This window comes from Misgurnus anguillicaudatus, chromosome 2 (assembly GCF_027580225.2).
Source record: "Misgurnus anguillicaudatus chromosome 2, ASM2758022v2, whole genome shotgun sequence".
In the NCBI taxonomy this organism is placed as follows: domain Eukaryota; kingdom Metazoa; phylum Chordata; class Actinopteri; order Cypriniformes; family Cobitidae; genus Misgurnus; species Misgurnus anguillicaudatus.
The window spans coordinates 13,674,695-13,695,526 of NC_073338.2; the positions used below are offsets into that span (position 1 = coordinate 13,674,695).

The 20,832-nt window shown below is 37.9% G+C and overlaps 1 protein-coding gene across 2 annotated transcripts in view; it reads left to right on the plus strand.

The window, feature by feature from the left end:
• dspa (desmoplakin a) overlaps positions 1-20,832 on the plus strand; it is a 29,922-nt gene continuing 9,090 nt past the window's right edge. Inside the window, exons 1-15 of one of the 2 annotated variants that reach the window (XM_073872988.1) lie at positions 1-389; positions 1,618-1,708; positions 2,484-2,605; positions 3,567-3,807; positions 10,160-10,281; positions 11,804-11,867; positions 11,992-12,159; positions 12,289-12,393; positions 13,506-13,601; positions 16,149-16,274; positions 17,255-17,407; positions 19,381-19,531; positions 19,620-19,749; positions 19,862-20,049; positions 20,161-20,492. In XM_073872988.1, the coding sequence (XP_073729089.1) occupies positions 172-389; positions 1,618-1,708; positions 2,484-2,605; positions 3,567-3,807; positions 10,160-10,281; positions 11,804-11,867; positions 11,992-12,159; positions 12,289-12,393; positions 13,506-13,601; positions 16,149-16,274; positions 17,255-17,407; positions 19,381-19,531; positions 19,620-19,749; positions 19,862-20,049; positions 20,161-20,492 (2,307 nt within the window). In that variant the 5' untranslated portion in view covers positions 1-171. Of the gene's footprint in view, positions 390-1,617; positions 1,709-2,483; positions 2,606-3,566; positions 3,808-10,159; positions 10,282-11,740; positions 11,868-11,991; positions 12,160-12,288; positions 12,394-13,505; positions 13,602-16,148; positions 16,275-17,254; positions 17,408-19,380; positions 19,532-19,619; positions 19,754-19,861; positions 20,050-20,160; positions 20,493-20,832 lie in introns of those variants that run through there. The other variant, XM_073872984.1, reaches the window with a different exon arrangement.

The window sequence follows — 20,832 nt, forward strand, 5'->3', positions numbered from 1 at the left end:
AACGGCCAAAACCGGAACTATCCGAAGAACAGCGGCCAGTATCTGCGCAGTCGGTGAGGGAGAAAGACGCGCACGGAGAGAAGAGTTAACGACGAGGACTTTTAACCCTATATTTTTGCGTTTTTCTTCAGAGAAACCGGCCCTTGAATAGGTGCTGAAGTTTCCACAAAAATGAGTATGTACGGATCTCAGACCAGACTGAACCAGATGGGACGCAGATCCAACTCGCGTCCCGATCTGACCAACACAGGCTTCGGTGGATACAGGAGTGATGGTCAAATGTACGTGGCTGGAAATGGACTCCAGTCTGAGTTTAATGATGGTTACACACAGACCATGACGCAGTCCTTTTCCAGAAACTCGCAGGGGGGCAGAGTAGGTGCACAGACGTGAGTTTATTGTTTATTTTGATTGTTTATTAAGTAAAAGTTTTATCTTGTTTTTCTTATTCAATTCGCGTGTAGTTGTAGTCCAGCACCTTGCAACGCAATGGTAATGGGTTCGCTTCCCAGGTAACGCACACATACTGATAAGTTAAAGGCTTGAATGCAGTGTAGTGCCAAATGCGCAAATGTCAACAGGAAAGTTAAAAAGTCAATGAGCTGTTTTGCATTGGAAACACTGAGGGAAGAGTTCATTGAGACTTCTCTCCTTTAATCTTTAGGAGTTTCAGACAGCATCGTAATAAATGATTTATTAACATACATTAATAGTTTAGCTGGCTCTTATAGGTCAACAAATGACTCATGTGCTTCCATTGTTATTTCCTCCTATTGTTTTTTGTTTTTGCTATGTTAAAAGCATCTACGTGTAAATGTTGATACTTAAATGAAGCGCAACTGACATCTTTACAAAATCTGTAAAATTATATAACTTATTAGCTTTATCTGAGCAATGTTGAATAAAACTGAGAATAAATCTGAGAATAGCAAATATGACAAATGCATTATACATTGTGTTATTGTATAGTTGGGTAAGCTTTACGATAATGTTTCATATGTTAACATTAGTAACTACATTAGTGACTAACAATAAACTATAGCCTGTCATTAATTAATAAGATGTTAAGTTGTTTTCTGGCAACATTAGATAGGCCTAATACATAATAAACTAAAATAAATAAACCACACAAATTGCATTTGTGACTAGTAAGTTCTGTAAAATATGTTGCTCATTGGTAGTTCACGTTAGCTAATGCAGACAAGCGTGTAATAACAACACAAAAACATTTAAGCACAAAGTCTAAAACTTAGGTTTGTTTTATGTAAAATATCCTAAATATTATTAATACATATTACAATGTAACCTCTTAAGCAGTTTTGGTATATTAGTAAACATTAATATATAATTGATTAACTTACATGAACAAACAATGATCAGTTTAGTTTTCAGCATGTATTCTTGTTAATGTTAGTTAATATCAATACAAGTGTTTATGTTAGTTCATGGTGCATTAATTCATGTTAACAGTTACAATGCTTGATTTTACAAATGTATTAATGCTAAATTAATTATGAACAAAGATTAATAAATGATTTTGAAGTATTGTTCATTGATAATTCATGTTAGCTAATCCATTAACTAATTGTTTTTATAAATTGTCCTTTCTTTTTCTAGTATGTCATCCATGCCTCTTCAGCAAAGAGCTCAGATCCTTTACAATCAATGTATGAACTATCTGCAGCAAGCCCAAGTTGTCCTGGAAAATGTAAGTGTCATTTACATGCACTTTCACTTGCTTGTGTCTTTCCACGTGACCCACGCGTGCACAGCGTTTTGAACTTTCATAAAGTCTTTCTGATGTATCAGTTACAGCCAGCCCCTCCCTGAGCTCTAAGCTCTCGCACCTGATCTGCGGTCAGTAGTTTAGCTCAGGTGTTCGTACGTAATGTGCAGAGCATGTGTGCTTTGTGTGGTGTTTATTGTATAACACTCATTGCTTTGGAGTTCTCTGGAAAATATAAAAAGTGTAAAACTGTCGACTAACTGCACTTGGCAGAGTAACAAAGACATTTTTAATACTTTGTATTTTGCTGGTTTCTCACAATGTCAATAAAGTGGGTTCTTTTAACCTTCCCTTTTTTTTGGCAACTACTCCCTTGCGGTTCATTGAACCCCTGCTGGAGATTTCGTGTGTTGAAAGGGAAATCAAATTTGCAGTTGTGTAAAGCCTTTGTTATTTTGTGCTGTGATTTGTGCTTCTCACCCCAGAGGAATTTCCTAGTCTGTCTAATTATAGGCTGTGCATTGTGATATGCTGTGGCATAATTTAACCCTGTTATATTTTACATTGCTCTTATATAGTTTTATACCTCTATTTTTTAACTAAAAAATAGTCCTAATTTAAATATACATGAGTGTTTCCTGCAGTTTTGCTGTGGTGGTCTCGTTATAAACCTTAGACGTCCCATTGTTTTCATTTCTTTGCGAATTATTCTGTTGAATGTAGATGGATCAGGTATTTATTCATGTCATATTTGCAGTTGGGACCGGCGGCTGAAGTGGACAAAAACATGATGGCAGCTGTGGAGGCCATGGAACAACTCAAGAAATGTGCAATGGATTTAAGGGCTGCCGGTCAACCCCCTGACATGATACTCAGAGGGTAACTGCAGTGTGTGTGTGTGTGCGTGTGTGTGTTATGTAAATAATAAACAGATCCTGCTTTAGTACACTATCACTTAAAGGGGACATATCATGAAAATCATACTTTTTCCATGTTTAAGTGCTTTAATTGTCGACCTAGAAAATGTGAAAAAGATCAACCCAGTAACTTAATTTTGGTAAACCATTCTCTGCAAATGTGAAAAATAGATCATTGATATTTGGCTCCCCTTGTGATGTCAGAAGGGGATAATACCGCCCTTTAATCTGCACTATCCAACCACGACACTGCCATTTAGTGCAGAGATCAGATCATTCGCATTTACATTTTTGCTCACACCTACAAATTGGCAACTTTAACATCCTATAATAAATTATCTGTGGGGTATTTTGAACATCGGTACCCTGGGGACACCAAAGATTTATTTGACATCTTAAAAAAAGTCTTGTGAAATGTCCCCTTTAATGTACACTTTAGTATATAGCCTATTGCTCTCTATGTCAGTAAATAATAACAGTAAACATTTCTAATGTAGCTACACATGACTGCATTTTCTTCAGCTTTAAAAAAGTGTCCAGATTTTTTTCTTTAACTTTCAAATAGGGGCATACAAAATAAAAGTTTGTGTTTGCTTAATTTACGTGTGCATACTGTGTAATTGTTTACATTTTTATTTTTTGTTATGCTATAATAATGTTATTCATATTAATTTGTTTTATTTATATAATATAATATAAATATACAGTGTAAAATTACAAATATACATAATTGCAAGATCACAGATCTCTACTGACACTGATTTGACTTTGTCTTCCTTTTATCTTAAGTATCCTCTTTTGAAAACGTTTTTTCTTATGAAAAAATATGTTTTAATCAAAACTTTAAATTTGATATTAATGTGAAACACCCAAATGTGTGTGTTGTTAAAAGCCAGGGAAAATAAAGTTGTTTTGTCTTTCAGTCTAGAGGAGTGCCGTATCTTCCATGCAGATATCCGAAACTCCATCACAGGCACCACTATTAGGAGAACCAGCAACACAATGAACCCCATGAACAGCATGAACACCATGACCACAATGAACCCCATGAACAGCATGAACACCATGACCACCATGAATACCATGAACACCATGAACACCGCGAACTGGGAGGACCATAGCAAAATTATCCAGGAGGCAATATCATGGATCAACCAGAAAAAGGTCTGCTTCTACACAACCGTTCATAAATAAATTTTAACCTGCTCCTCTACCTTCCTCTGATCTGTCTTACTTGACCATCGGTCAAAAATAATATTTACATAATAATGAGCCATTCATCTGCGAATATTTGAAGATATGTAGATCGTATTCACTCTACCTAACAAAATAACCTTTTAGCGGTCACATTGTTTTATCGTGTGCATGAATTTACAGTTAAGATCATCTGATGTTATAAACCCTTAATTATGACTACTACCAGATTCTTGACCAATAATGAACGTTAGCCGTTCTGCAACATGTTATATAACAAAATCATCCACGTCATGCAGTGGCGAGGCTACATAAGGGCCAGGGTGGCACTGGCCCACTCAAATTGACGGCTGGCCCACCCAGTCAGAACATACAAAATATTTTTTCAGAAGATATCACGCATGAACGACAGTAATCTCTTTAATAATAATCACTCAAATACGCATCATTCAGAAATAAATAACTATTTATATAGAAATTTTATCACTTGCATGTGTTTCTAAGACTTGCAGATATTTTTAAGCCATTTAAAAATTTGAGCGAAGATGTTAAAGTGAGCTGTTTTCTGTGCGCACAGACACACACACATACTTAAATGGACGCACACTCATACGCACACACACAGAGACGCACGTTTCAAAAAGCGCATAACTTCAGCATCTCTCTGCGCTAGGGTGACCAGACGTCCCGAAAAATTCGGGACAGTCCCGAAATCTAAGCTGCTGTCCCGAATCCCGAATCCTGCTCTAATTGTCCCGAAAATCATACTGAAGCTAAATCTTAGTCCGAATCCCGCTTTAATTTCCCCGAAAATTATACTAAAGCAAAATCTTGAGTAGTAGTTGTCTGATAACACATGAGCGAGTAGGTTAAGTCATCCTGCGGCCAGCCCCCGCCGGCTGCCCATTGGCTGCAGCCAGCCGCCGCCGGCTGCCCATTGGCTGCAGCCAGCCGCTGCCGGCTGCTCATTGGCTGCAGCATCTTGTTTTTATACTGTAGGCTCTCATTGTGCTGGCAGCAGTTAAAACCTCCGCGAAATATGCTGACGTTGTATTGTTTCTATTAATGTATCTTATTCATCTATATGCACAAAGACAATAGGACATTTTTGTTTTATAGAGTTGATTAAGAGAGCGAAAGTTGCAGCATCCGCGAGGACAGTTGAAAGTGCAGGCAGTGACAGTCAGTCGCGTGAAGGACTCAGATTGGTCGAGGGCAGGCAAGGCACTTTGTTAAAAAAAATACTTCTATACGTATTATATAAATTTATACGCATATGTACCTATATTAATAAAAATATGATTAGTTCAGTAACTTCAGTTTGAAATTCCTTATTTTTATTATAAAATAAAGAAAACTATTATTGTATGAACTTTTATTGTATTAAGTATAAAATACTATACGTATTATATAAATGTATTTATATGCATATGTACTTATATTAATATGATTGATTCCGTTTGAAATTCAATATCTTTTATTATTAAATAAAATTAATAAATAAAACTATTATTGTATGAACCCCCCCCCCCCGTCCCGTCCCGAATTTCAGCCAATCTCATCTGGTCACCCTACTCTGCGCTTGACAGGAGACATACACACAAAATCATCTCAAAATAGCACAGTCTTGGCATGTATTCTCATTAAAACAGTCAGTTATGTCTTAAAGTGAACGCAGATTTGTGTCAGTATATGGATCCATGCTTATCCTGTCTTAAAGTGACAGTACGCTTAAAAAAGACATTACTTGTAACTTTGTTTTTTTTTCTATTTTTATATGCTTATAATTTCTTGATTTGTTGTGCAAATATTCAACTCGAGCAAAAAATTTGCATGACACAAGTTAAATCCAGCAAATAATCTTGAGCGAGTTACGCGATGCCCCGCGTTTGGTGTGTACGTAGCATAACACCAGCCGCGGTAGAGGCTTTAAGCGTGAGTGATTTCAATGTTACGCGTCTGTAGGTCTCGTAGTGTGAATGAGGCATTTAGCAAGGCCCTGTAGACGTGAATCTACCTTATTTGTGCATCTAGTTTGTGCAAATGATGCGAATTGAGCGTTGCGTGGGAAACACGCTAGTTGAAAAATTAGAACTTTGGCGGAAAATTGTGCCGTGTTAACCAATCAGGAGTTTGCTCTAGTAGTGATGTGATTACAGAAAGCGAGGGGAGTCGCAAAAGCCCCTCCCATGACGCGAATTTCCGCGTGAATTTCTCGAATGACTAGAATTTAATATGCTACTTTCACGTGCAAATGAAGCGAGTTAACTCAAATGTTTAAGCGTCCAATTACGTGCGAATAGCGCATTTTTGCCGCCTCTACCGCGTTTGGTGTGATTCAAGCATTAGACCTATCTTTACGTTCGTTTGCAAATTGATATTATTGGTAGAATTAGTTTGACTGCTACTTCCGAATTCACTTGCTGTTGCATCTAAACTTCATTGTGTTAGTATAATCACTGCGAGCGATGCCACTGGCAGCAGGTGTAGTTTAATAATGATAATGAATGGAGGAGTTGTGCTTTGCAAGAGATGCAAAGATTGCGAGCTGCTTCCTGCCATCGATTTTTTTATGAAGTCTAATAGCCCTGAGAAATGTATTTTCATATACAATAAGCGTGACCAGAAACATGCAAATGAAAAATTCTTTGTCATCACTGGTGGTTTACTCCATGGTTCAAGACAGATTGCAGTCATATGGTATCATATTTGCAAATTGCACCAAGCCAACAAATGAAACTCCACCTTAAGATTTATTTGGCCTTAAAATGAAAGTGTAAGCATAAGAACCTTAAAATATCTTCTTGCGAGCAGCAGGCACACTACTGGTGTTTGCAAAGAAAGGTCAGTCATATTCAGCACATATTTAGCGTGTGGGTTGAATTTGCTTTCAGCTCCAAATTCCACACCTCACTTATATAAGAGATTTCTGGAGCCTTGTGCTTCTCTTTATTTAACCTCAAAAACAAAACTGTTGCCAAATGTAGTTTCTGAGCTGCCTGGAGAAAAGCCAATTTGTTGAGATGAATATTTGAGCTCCCGCACCCTGTTGAATGACAGGAGTGAAGAGTTAACAGGCCGTACAGCTTACTGACAGCACCGCTTAGGAATTTAATCTCCCCCCTCGTGTCCGGGCTGGGAGTGTGAAGGGATTCAGTCTTATCTCACATTGTGACCCACTGAAATGTGATACCTTTCCAAATAAGAGAGAAAGAGAAATAGTGAAGGAGTGTTTGTGAACATGCTTGCGACTGACTGTGTTAGATGCTGACTTGTTGTTACTTGTGAGAGTTTCCACACCTACAGAAGGAGACACACCCGGTATTTAGGACCACTCCCATTTCATTGCCCTACTGCACCACACCCTAAAACCCGTTCACCTCATCATGACCTAATCTCAGTTTATCTCATCCTGATGCAATTTCACATATGTGTCTGTTTGTCTTCACCATTTGATTATTTTTCTCATTTATCACTGTCGCATCGAATCTGACCTGTCCGACATGAGTTAAAATAAAAAACATCTGAGTACTATATATAATGATTACAAAAGCATTTAATTAGCACTTTATCAAATTCTGCCTCAAACCGGTATTTCTGAATGGCCTGAGGGCGGGATCAAGCGGATTTGACGCGAAAGTATTCAATTAACGTATAGTATGTGTCGAGAGCATTCGGTTACAATCGTTATTTTTGACAGTGTTGGCGTTTAGCAGCTTTTGCATCTGAACTCTTCATATTTATATATACTGATGATAGACTACAAAATAAAGATATAAGTATAAGCGAAATTGCAATTGGACTTCACTACCAGTCGTCACAGTGTACTTAGTTTGGAGATTAGTAGCTTGTTATACGGGTTTTGAGCGAGGGTTATAAAGGGGTAAATGTTGACAACTTTTAGGTATAAATGAGCTAGGTTTGTTTTAAAGCAATTTATCTGTGACTATTAAAATGACCAAATTATTATGGAAGTGATTTCCGCAACAGAATTTTTAAGCAAAAACATTATAATAATTTTTCTAAACATGCACATACATTATAGGTCTGGGCGGTAAATTGAGTTTTAATTTGAGATGTACCGATATGATTTTTTTCCACTGATACCAATAGCCAATTATTCAGACTACCCTCCGAGGGCGATACCGATAGTTTGGTGGTTATATTTATTTGCATTAACTACATTCTAAAGATTACATTTTCTGAATGTTATTCATTCATATAATGAGCATTAATATTGATTCTTTACATTTTCTATACACAGAGCTCAAATTCATTGCATGTTTCTGTTCCCTTTTGATTGACAGGATATATCGGCTATGACTTTCGACTGTTTTTAAACTATTCAGGGTTCGCACAGGTTATGACATTTCTGGAATATCATGGAATATCTTTTCCAGACATTGAAAGGCAGGGAATTTTATATTTTATTGTCCAAGTCATAGAATATCAGGGATTTTTGTTTGATGCTTTAAATTTTAGTTTCCATTTATTAAAATGTAATCCGCTTGTTAACTTGTGATATTAGTAATACCATGTTTATTCATTTCACGTATTTATGCTATATTTTTATAAACTCACGATGTACACTACGTTATCCAGGCTCACGGCATCCCGGACATAGGCCACGGAAATTCACGTTTTAGACAAAGTCAGGGAAAGTGAGGAAATTTGATATTTGACTTAGAGTGGTAACTAGGGCTGTCACAATGATGAAAATAATCGTCTCATCGCAATTGTTTGACCTCATCGCGATAATTTCAGATCACCGCAATGATTGCACATCTCTTTAAAAAACACAAGGGGGAGCTGCAGTGCCTGTAAAAATGAGACTATCAGATGGCGCTCCTTAACTGACAGTGTAACGCAAAAAATCAAAGCCATAGCCATTCAATATAGTGGGAAAAACACACTGCAAAACTTTGAACTGCCATACATTTCCAAAACAGCAATTCCAAATTTAGGGAAAAGTGAAAGATGCTATTCTTAAGGATCTGTAAGGAATTTTTATTTTTTTGCAGCCACTACATACATGTGGTCTGGTAGCATACTAATATGACATTAGTAGGATAATGTCTGAAAATAATTTCATGAACAAACAAAAAATTATGAGAATTAAATGTCAAAGCAATAAAACAAACAATTAAACCTCACAATTTATTAGGCAATTAACAGTCAGCAAAATTTCATAATCGTGACAGCCCTAGTGGGAACCCTGACTATCGGCCTGATAGCGTGAAAATTTGCTTTTATCGACCGTTACCGATTATTGGCCGATATATCGGTGCATCTCTAGTTTTGATTATATAGCAATCATTTCCCCCCATTGGGATACAGGATTAGACAATACCTTCTATATAGACGTAAGCTTTCACATGTTGTGCATCTGTATATTTTCAAACAGGGAGGAAACTCACTGGCTTTTTTTCATCATACACTGTTTTAATAAAGATGGTTGTGACATCTTACATGAGGCCTACCACAGGTTTAACAGAGCATTCATTGTGTGCCTCAAGCAGGAAGGAGGGGTGAAAAACAGGGAGTGGCTGTAGAGACGAAACAAAAGCAGTGAAAGTGTCTCATGCGTAACTGGTTTGGATAGGTTCATGTTCTTATCTGCGCTGAGCTCTGCTGTGGTGAATAACTTAAAGAATTCTGCAATCATTCAAAACAACATTACAATCATTCTCCGGACCCTGATCCTAATTCCCATTACTGTATATAAGAGAAATGCTAAACTGATCTGAGATCAGCATTAAAGAGCTGTTGTAGTGCACAGCTGGAGTTAACAATTAATCGCTGCCACCTAGAGGCCAAGATCGATGGTGTCATAAACCACATGAATCATTAACATTATACAAATATCTGCATGCATTATAACAGAGCGGCTTGTAAAGAATCACACTGAACTTAATCTGATGTTTAAATAGATTAAGTGTCCATTTTCTGTGCATTAAGCTTTTTGAAGCTTTCCCGAACACTTCCAGCTGGTGGAGGAACAGATACCATCAATCCAAACTTAGGCCATTGGTTAAAACTGTTTTGCTAGCAATACAGATTCACTACCGTATTTACACTTTTTGGGATGTCAACCTACATAGGAGAGAGTGTTAAAATATAAAATAATCACAAAACTTTAATTTTGTAATGTCACAGTTTTTTTATTATTATGTGAAATAATTACTTATATAATAGTGTGTTTATATAACAGTGTTTTTATTATAGTTGCTACTTGCGGTGAGGGGAACTCCAGTAGGTGTGTAAATCTATTGGGTGTGGCATGCACATTTACCTGAGTTGTGTGTTTTTTTGTGTGTTGTAGCGCCTCATCGAGACCTCACCCTTTGGCGACGATGCAGAGGCCATCAGCCAACAAATCCTGAATCACAACAAGTTTCACAGTTCCATTCAGAGAAGCAGTGAGGTGGACAGAGCACGAGATGAGATGGTGTGTATAATGTGTGTGTGTGTGTGTGTGTGTTCACACATATGCTGGGCTATTTTCAACCCATCGCTGGGTCAAAAATGGATGAACCCAATGCACTTGGGTTGTAATTTAACACATGCTGGGATGTTTTAAACCATTGTTGAGTCATATATAAACCTTTTCAATGTTTTGATGTTCAATGACTGGGTATATCAAAAAAACAACTTTTTTTGAGTATATGACTACTGCAAGTTGGACTTAGAGTTTATCCATAGGGATTTTAAAGGGCTGCTCCCCCCCCCCTTTTTTTTAAATATGCTCATTTTCCAGCTCCCCTAGAGTTAAAAATTTGATTTTTAATTTGATTTGATTTTGGAATCCATTCAGTCGATCTCCGGGTCTGGCAGTACCACTTTTAGCATAGCTTAGCATAATCCATTGAATCTGATTAGACCATTAGCATAATTTACTCACCACCATGTCATCCAAAATGTTGATGTCTTTCTTTGTTCAGTCGAGAAGAAATTATGTTTTTGAAAAAAAAAACATTGCAGGATTTTTCTAATTTTAATGGACTTTAATAGAGCCCAACATTTAATACTTAACTCAACACTTAACAGTTTTTTTCAACGGAGTTTCAAAGGACTATAAACGATCCCAAACAAGGCATACGTGTCTTATCTAGCGAAACGATTGTCACCTTCGACAAGAAAAACAAAAAATATCCAATCTCAAACCACAACTTCTCGTCCAGATCCGGTCGTGATGCGTCAGTGCGACCCCACGCAATACGTCATGACGTCAAGAGGTCACAGGGGACGAACGCGAAACTCCACCCCAGTGTTTACAAGTGTGTTGAAAGAGGACCGTTCATACGTTGTTGTATGTCAACTGACACTAATTAATGTTTATTGTTTACAATGGTCCGCAAATTTGCGTTTTTATATATGTAACACGTGACCTCCCTACGTCACTACGCATTTCCGTTAGGTCGCGCTGGACCGGACCTAGACGAAAAGTTGTGGTTTAAAAGTGCATTTTTTTTCTTGTCAAAAATGACAATTGTTTAGCTAGATAAGACCCTTATGCCTCGTTTGGGATTGTTTATAGTCCTTTGAAACTCCGTTGAAAAAACTGTTAAGTGTTGAGTCAAGCACCAAGTGTTGGGCTCTACCAAAGTCCATCAAAATGAGAAAAATCCTGCAATGCCCCCCCCAAAAAACACAATCTCTTCTCGACCGAACAAAGAAAGACATCAACATTTTGGATGACATGATACTTGACACTTGTGGATATGCTTTTTTACAATTTTTGTTTACATCAAATGAACTCAAAATATTTTATATTTGACACAACAATTTTGTTAAAACAACCCAGCATAGGTTAAATTACAATTACTTCCCTTTTGACCCAACGCTGGGTTGAAAATAACAAACATTGTTATAAACGGTGTGCATTTAGAAACATCAATCTACACTGATCTTGGTTGTCTAAACTTTTAAAGCAAAAATGTAATAATTAGATGAATATGTTTCTCCTTCTGATGCAGAGCAGGGATAAGGCTGGACTTAATTCCCTGGAGCAAGATTGGGACAGTTTACAGGTTAGACTAAAGTCAATTCATAACATAAATAACATTGACTATTATCAACAATGTAATAATACAATTTAATACTAATATAAAATGAATGAGTGTATCTCCTGGTCTTTTCTTCTTCACCATACAGAAAATGTCCCATGCACGTTCGACCCAGCTGCGAGAACTGCAGAGCATCATAGAGGAGATCTCCAAGGCCATCATGTGGGTCAATGACAGAGAAGAAGAAGAACTGGTGTTTGACTGGGGAGACAAAAACATCGATACCTACATCCCCCAGAAACAAGAAAGCTACTCAGTAAGAACACACAGACAGATGCACAATAGGGCACAATAGCTGGACATGGTTGGCATACAATGGACGAATATTGCAAAAGAATGACATTAGATAGATCTCTGATGTAGTCAAATTCTTTCTTTCTGGTAGAGATTGATGAGTGCCCTGGAAGAGAAAGAGAAAGAGCTGAACAAACTGAAGACAAAGGTGGACGGCCTTCTGAAGAACCAACACCCAGCATCTGATAAGATAGAGGTAAGCAATCTTACAACTATAACATTATCAACACAAATTCAATAGCAAAATATTAGTATTGATGTTAGACTGGAGTAACTGGATCTGCAAATAGAACGGAGAATTCACAAGCCTACACCTGTATGTGCAATCCTAACTAACAGTTTTTGGTCCTGGAATATTCGGCTAATGTTAGTTTTTGGTTCCCAGAGCAATAGTTCTGTTTCGTTTTTAAAAATAACAACATAGTTAATAGTTAACATTTGTTTTTGGTTAGTCAGGAAAGTTTTTCTTGAAAATAGAATGTTATTTTTTAGGTTAGTAAGAGGTTGTTGTTGGGACGCTGTTATGGGAAGTTATGAAAAAGTAGCATAAAGTTAGGAGAACGTTATTTTATGGTTTTAAAAAAAAGCAGAAAAAACATTAAAGAAGTTATTTTTAGGTTATTAAAAATAACCACCCTGCAAAGTTCTGGGAACGATATTTTATGGTTGCAAAAATAAAACCTGAAAAGAACGTTCCCATAACGTGATTATTTGGTTCCCAAAATGTTACCAAAAACATTAAGGGGAACGTTTTGTGTCTGCTGGGATGTTTTGTAACATGTAAGTTTATGCTTTATTCAGTATAGCTAAGTCTGTCATAAAATATAGTCAGTCATTTATTTATTTTTTATTTTAATGGGGACTTTTTCCAAGTGCTATAATTGGGTCCCCAGTGCTTCTATACCTAGAAAATGTGAATAAGATCAACCCAGTAACTTAGTTTTGGTAAACCATTCTCTGCAAGCATGTGGAAAAATAGGTCATTGAAATTTGGCTCCCCTTGTGATGTCAGAAGAGAATAATGCCGCCCCTTAATCTGCACTATCCAACCACAGCAATGCCATTTAGTGCAGAGATCAGCTCATTTGCATTTTAAAGGACACACCCACAAATGGTACATTTTTGCACACACCTATAAAGTGGCAATTTTATAATAAATTATCTATATGGTATTTTGAGCTAAAACTTCACATATGTACTCTGGGGACACCAAATATTTATTTGACATCTTAAAAATGTCTTGTAAAATGTGTGCCCTTTAAAAATCTTTGTCAGTCTCTTATTGTTACTTCTTACTGTTTCTTGCAGGCTTATGTGGACACATTGCAAACCCAGTGGAGCTGGTTGTTGCAGATTACCAAATGCATTGATGTTCACCTGAAGGAGAATGCTGCTTACAGCCAGGTGAGGGAAAGACAGATTGTGTTGTTTGGTGTACAGAAAATAATCTTTACCTTGTTGGTCTGTTATGCAGCTGCTCTCCATCAGTTCTGTTTTTTGACAACAAATACAACCAGAACCATCACCCATGTCAATGTATAACAAGTGTAATGTCATAGATAGATAGATAGCGTACACCCAAAACCACGGTGACTTTGAGATTTATCAATATGGACGTTGGCGTACGGTACGCTCAAATCCTACGCCTGCTCGGGAGGTGGTGTACGCACATTTTGAGTTAGTGCAGAAATGCGCAAACACTTCCTAACACCACAAAACGCACTGACAAACTAAAATATATGATATATTATGACCCACTGTAAAAAAAAAACATAATAATTACAAACTTCAGTGTTTATTTTATGCAACATGGACTTCAATGTTTAATTTGAAAGACTTTACCAAAGCATTTGATTTGTATGCATATGTATTCCTTCAGTTGAGAGCCTGGGCGCTTTACCTGACGTTTCAGGGCAAAGCATGTTAGCGGAGCGGAGCGGAGCCTTGAGCGGTGCGGTAATATTACCATCAAAGCGCCTTTCTAAAAAGTCCGCTCGCTCAGCACCGCTCGTTGAACCCAGAACGCCCTTTGATGTAAAGTAAAAATCAAAGTTAAGATTGGACAGGAAGAAAACATTAAAAGGAAGTGCGGAGAGACTGTAAAAGTTAGCAAATATTCATCCTGGAATCTGAAGCGGCTCATTGCAAGAAAGCACAAGGATGTGCTAAGAAAACATGGTAATAATGCATCAAAAGGTAAGCTAGTTACATACCATTTGATGATAAATAAATAGCTACACATGAATAGGTAAAGTAAAATGTTTGTGTTGAATGGAGCCATAAATCCGATCATGCAATACATGATGACATGCGGACAAAATTATGGCCACGAATTATCTTTTATGCTACATTATGGACACTTCTTTTTATGATTTAGTCTAAAGTATGGCCATAAATATAAAATTCGTTCCCAATATTCAACAGTTTGTTCCTTGGGATGAATTATTATAATATTTCGTCATTACTATTACAATTATTATTACTTCAAATTATGAATTAGCCCAGTAAAACATGTAGATGTCGTGGAAACAAATTGTTAGTTTGAATTATATCCGGAGCTCCGTATCAAACTGGATCTTAGCTAACAAACAACTGTATGTAAATACAGAAAAACACACTATAAAAGTTACTACATCATTTTAAAATATTATTTTAAAAAAACTTAACCGAACCATTAAGCAGACATATAATTTAGATGTAGGCAACAGTAAATAATACTAATAATAAATAATTATTATTCTAAATATCAATTAAGCGTCATTAATAATAAAAATAATAATACAAATATTACAAAATGTCATGCAATTATTAATGTGTCTTTAATCCCGCTCTTTAAACTCCCAAATAAAACAATTTTGTTTCTTTCCACTTCCCCGGTTTGTCTTCTTTGCCGTCTTCCATGTGTCAATGTCGTAAAATGAGGGCGCGGGGGAGGTGGAGACTTGAATTTATATGGGCGTGTTATTCTAATGACGATCGTTTTCAGCCGCAGCATTTATGAAGGGCAGATATTGCTTACACCTGAATATCAACGGTACGCACAGTTTCATAAATCAGGCGGTGAGAGGAGTGTAAGCATAATCTTACGCCAACATATACGCCCGTTTCTACGCAAGAATGATAAATGAGGGCCATTGTGCGTATAATAATAGATCATTATACTCATGATTAGCAACAACTATAGTAATCGGTTAGCACATTTCTGCATTTATTACATGGCTTTGTGACATAATTAATTCATGGTACATTATTAGATACTTTTATCTACACTCACCTAAAGGATTATTAGGAACACCTGTTCAATTTCTCATTAATGCAATGGTGTAATGGTGTGGGGGATGTTTTCTTGGCACACTTTAGGCCCCTTAGTGCCAATTGGGCATCGTTTAAATGCCACGGCCTACCTGAGCATTGTTTCTGACCATGTCCATCCCTTTATGACCACCACGTACCCATCCTTTAATGGCTACTTCCAGCAGGATAATGCACCATGCAAGCTCGAATCATTTCAAATTGGTTTCTTGAACATGACAATGAGTTCACTGTACTAAAATGGCCCCCACAGTCACCAGATCTCAACCCAATAGAGCATCTTTGGGATGTGGTGGAACGAGAGCTTCGTGCCCTTGATGTGCATCCCAAAAATCTCACAAATAAAACTGCAAGATGCTATCCTATCAATATGGGCCAACATTTCTAAAGAATGCTTTCAGCACTTTGTTCAATCAATGCCACGTAGAATTAAGCCAGTTCTGAAGGCGAAAGGGGGTCAAACACAGTATTAGTATGGTGTTCCTAATAATCCTTTAGGTGGTTGTATAATGTCGACTAAACTGTGGTGAGCATAGGTAGCTTAAAGCTTAGGAGTTTCCAGTTAAAACAAGAAACTTTGGTTGTAGAAACAACACAGAAGCAGTTAACTGGATTGTGTATGTTATGTTTTTTTTGTAGTTCTTCAAGGAGGCCAATGAGACGTACGCCAGACTCCAGAAAGAACACGAGAGCTTCCGTAAGAGGTTTACATGTGACAAGAACACATCACTGGAGAACCTCGTAGAAATGCTCAAACATCTGGAGGTAATGCAGCCGTCTGTGGTATTAAAGTAAGATCTTTAAATATGCAAAATACTTTTTTTTAAATAAAGTTTAAAAGTCTAAGGCTGCTATCGGAAAGGTTAATACTTTAAATATTTAAATCTTCTGGGTAAAAAAAGTAAGTTTCACTTGACTCATGTTGCGTTAAGGACGACATGCACTTGAACTTGCACAGGTATAACCTTGTATACGATTCATGATTTTTAAAGGGATAGTTCAGGGATCATCATGTGTGGTGTTTGTTGATGTGGTCAATCTTTGCTTATTTATTAATGAAACAAAGCAGAATCTAATTTATATTTTATTGTTTTTAAATAAACTTTGCAGTATACATGATGTTAAATTAGATTTATTTTCATTGTATGACTGTCGCCTATGGGTCCGGTGCTTATGGTATATTAACTACATGATCATGTATGTGAATTTTCCACTTTACAAACCCAAACATGGTTTTAATTTTAGGTCAGCAGGTACAATTTACGACACAAGATTGTTTCAGTTTTGTTTTGGCCCTTTTTTGTTTATTCTTAACACCATTCCAGCATCTATGGCTATATTCATGGTGAGAACTGGTTAATCCACACAAGTTAACTGATACACACCCATCGAAACGAACAGGCAATTTGGCGTTTTGACATAACCTGCATGTTGTGGCCTGTAGGAGAAAACTGAAGGAAACCGAGAACATGCAAACTCCACACAGAAAGGTTCGAACCAGGGACCTCCTTGCTGTGAGGCTACCCATTGAGCCGCTGTGCCGCCCTGTCCCTCCTTTGCGGTGTATTAGGTGTTACATTGCAGCAAGCCATCAGAACAATAGAAAAATGCCTAAATAGTATACTGTGTCATCATTTTTGTAGTTTTCTTTGTGAATACGACATAAGCACGCTATGCAAATCAGTGCCTTAAAAACTGTTGAAACAGACCCATTCTTATGATGTTGTGTTCGTTTGTGTTTGTAGAAAGAGAAGGAAAGGATCATGGAGAGTAAGAGGCAAGTACAGACACTGGCCAGCAAGTCCAAAAACATAGTGTGTCTGAAACCTCGCAACCCAGAAGAAAAGAGCAGCGGTCCGGTCATGGTGAAAGCGCTGTGTGACTTTAAACAGGACCAGGTGAGCTCTCCTTTTAAATGAAGTCTTTAATGCTTCTTTTGATCCTTTTAAAGGTGCATTGTGTAAATTTAAGAGGATCTCTTAAAATTGAAATGCAGTATAATATGAATAACTATATTATCAGTGGTGTAAGACCTTACATTAAGAACTATATTGTTTTTATTACATTAGAATGAGCCATATTTATCTACACACACCGCGGGTCCCATTACATGGAGGTCGCCGTCATGTTTCTACAGTAGCCCTAAATGGACAAACTGATCTGTAAAGTGCATTTTGTCACTACGTTGTCTTAGACGATGACATGTTTGTCTTGTGGCGGCTACCGTAGCTTCTCTGTGCGTTTTGAAACGAAGGGGTGAGCGATGGACTGAGCAATGCAATTCGCAATCTCACCACTAAATGCCGCTAAAACCTACACACTGCACCTTTAAATAACTCTTTAATGAAACTTTTTATGTAGTTAAAGATAGATGCATTCTCAATAAGTGAGAAGAATACAATGTGTTATAAATTAGTATGATTTAAAAAAAATTTGTTAATAGTATAATTGTCAAATGTACATAGATTGCGTAGACACAATTAATAGAACAGATCTTTGTATTTTATATGAAGTCTGATTCATGACAAATGACTCACGAATCATGTAAATTAAATGAACCAGTCCAAAATGTTTTGTTAATTTACATCAGCACAGGAAACATTGAGTGTGTTACGCCGATTATGCTTAATAAACTGATAACGTGTGGGGTCATGTAAACGCGTAAAATGGTTTTCTTTTATACGGACTACTGGCACATCAGGGAACTTGACTGTAAATTTCGTCACCGCCCCTTTTTGGGGGATAAAAAAGCAGACCTTCCATTGGCTTCCATTCAAAATAGCGGAACAAAACAACGTTTTTACACAGCTGGCAGGCGTAAATAACTTATGAAATCACTCAGATTAAACATGTCGAGTATTTATCTGTCCACCCTGCCTGCGCCATAGAGCCCGAAAGATACATTAACACATTTAATTCGGTCAACATAAAAACATGTCCCCTTCATTCTCACAGCGTCAAATTTGTGTAACAACGCCATCCAGTGATTGCTGGAAATATCGCTAAGCCAGTTAGTTGTATGGCTGGACGGAAAAGTGCACTCATTACTCTAAATATAAAGACATAATAAATAAATACAAAGTAACTTTCAAATACGAAGTAAAATCATTCACTTGCTTCCCTGTTGACTCGATGAGGTACGAGTAAATGTCCGGGTAAGACATCTCTGGCCAATAGGGAGCGTTGTTACACAAATTTGATGCTGGGAGAATGAAAGAGACATGTTTTTATATTGACCAAATTAAATATGTTAATGTATCTTTCGTGCTCTATGGCAGGCAGGGTGGACAGATAATTCTCAACATGTTTGATCTGAGTGATTTCGTGGGTTGTTTGCGCCTGCCGGCTGTGTACGAAGGTTGCTTTTTTCCGCTGTTTTGAATGGAAGCCAATGGAAGGTCTAGTCTGATTTCCCCCAAAAGTGGGCGTGAACCTGTTCAGAGACATTCTATGACGTTGCGCCGGTTGTGCGTATCGGGGGAAGCCCATAAAAGGCGTAAACAAAAACCGATCGGCACATGTAGTTTTTGCTCATTACCCCGATTTCGCGTGGCATGCAAACACCTTAACCGGCTTTCTCGCAGTTTTGTTCATGTGCACCGGGTGTGAAAGATAAACGTCAGACACGGAAGTAAGCGCAAAGTTACGCATAAAAGTCTTCGCTCGACTAAAGCAGTTGGCAGAGAAACTGTGAAAATAAAAGCTGATGTTATATTTACAGGTTCTGGAGATACAACAATATAGCTTAAGACAGATATGCCGTCGACTGTTATGTACTATAGGCGGTGACGTCACTTTTGATAGTTATCCGCTTATTCTGTGCATGTAAACGCACTCATTGACTCAAAGTGTACACACGTGTGTGTTGCAGAAGGGCATTCTGAATGGCAACACGGGCATTCTGAAGGACAACTCGCAGCGCAGTAAGTGGCTTGTGACTGGACCTGGAGGACTGGACATGCTCATACCATCAGTGTGTCTGATCATACCACCGCCCAACCCACAGAGCATCAGCGTGGCCAACAAGTACATACACACACATACAGATAGTGACACACAGCCTCTGATGGTAAAGAACTGTATTGAGAACTGACTCATGGATTTTACACCACAAGAACGAGCAGTACTACGAAGCCATCATGTCCCTTTGGAGTCAGCTGTACATTAACATTAAAAGCCTGGTGTCCTGGCAGTACTGCGTGAGGGACATTCAAAAGATTAACTCCCTCACACTTACCATGCTATGCATTACTACATTAAATATACAGATACTACAATAAAGGCCACGTCTTGTGCTTAAAGGATCAATGCTCGCATTATAATCATTCATTTCATTCTATTTGTGTCTTTCAGCTCTCCCAAATGCGTCCCGAGGAGTATCGTAACATCATCAAGAGTCTGGAGATGCATTATCAGGAGTTTACGCGTAACAGTCACGGCTCTGAGATGTTTGCGGATGAAGACAAGAGAATAATTGAGCAGCAATACACGGGCGCACAGACACATTATGACCAGTTGGTGATTCAGCTCCCCAACTACAGTAAGTCCAGACGGCGTCATCTAGTTAAAGTAATGCACTGTAGCTTTTCAAAGGAGACTACATGAGGACAGGACCTTTCTGTTAGATCCTTAGGTTTCATTTGTCTTTCAGGGGAGACTGGGACGGAAAGCCCGGGGAGGTTGGGGATCAAGTCGCCGACAGGTGAGAAGAAGGGAACAGCAAGGGAGAAAGTAGTGAACAAAGTGGACGTAGACGGTGTGAAGACGGTGATGACAAATGGGAAGACGACGATCAGCTCAGGAGCAGGAGGAGGAGGAGGAGCAGGAGGAGGAGCAGGAGGACTAAACCTTCGATTCATGTCAGACCTGAGTGCTCTCCGATACAGACTGGAGACAGCGGAGTCAGGTCTGATTCAAGATCTCCACGTGCCTCTGAACGAGAACAGCGTACAGCAATGCTCACAAAGACTTGTGCGACTGCAGGTATACACATCATTATCAATGACATTATTGTAACCAGAGACATATGTGACCAAGTTTGTGAAGTTTTCTCCATATCAGTAAAGATAATGCTGTGAAAAATAACCTCAGGTTTTTTATATTTTAAAATCGCCATGAAATTGCATTTAAACACATATTTTTAATGAAATATTGTAGTGTTTGACTTATTTTTATTTTTTTATTATGTGCCCTCATAAACGTTAACCTCCTTCCCTCCTCAAAACGACCTCTCTTCACTTCCTGTCACAAGGAATGGCGCGAGGGCGGGGCTAACGGAGAATTTGTACCTGGCTGGGAAAAGATCGCAGCGATTTGCTATTAG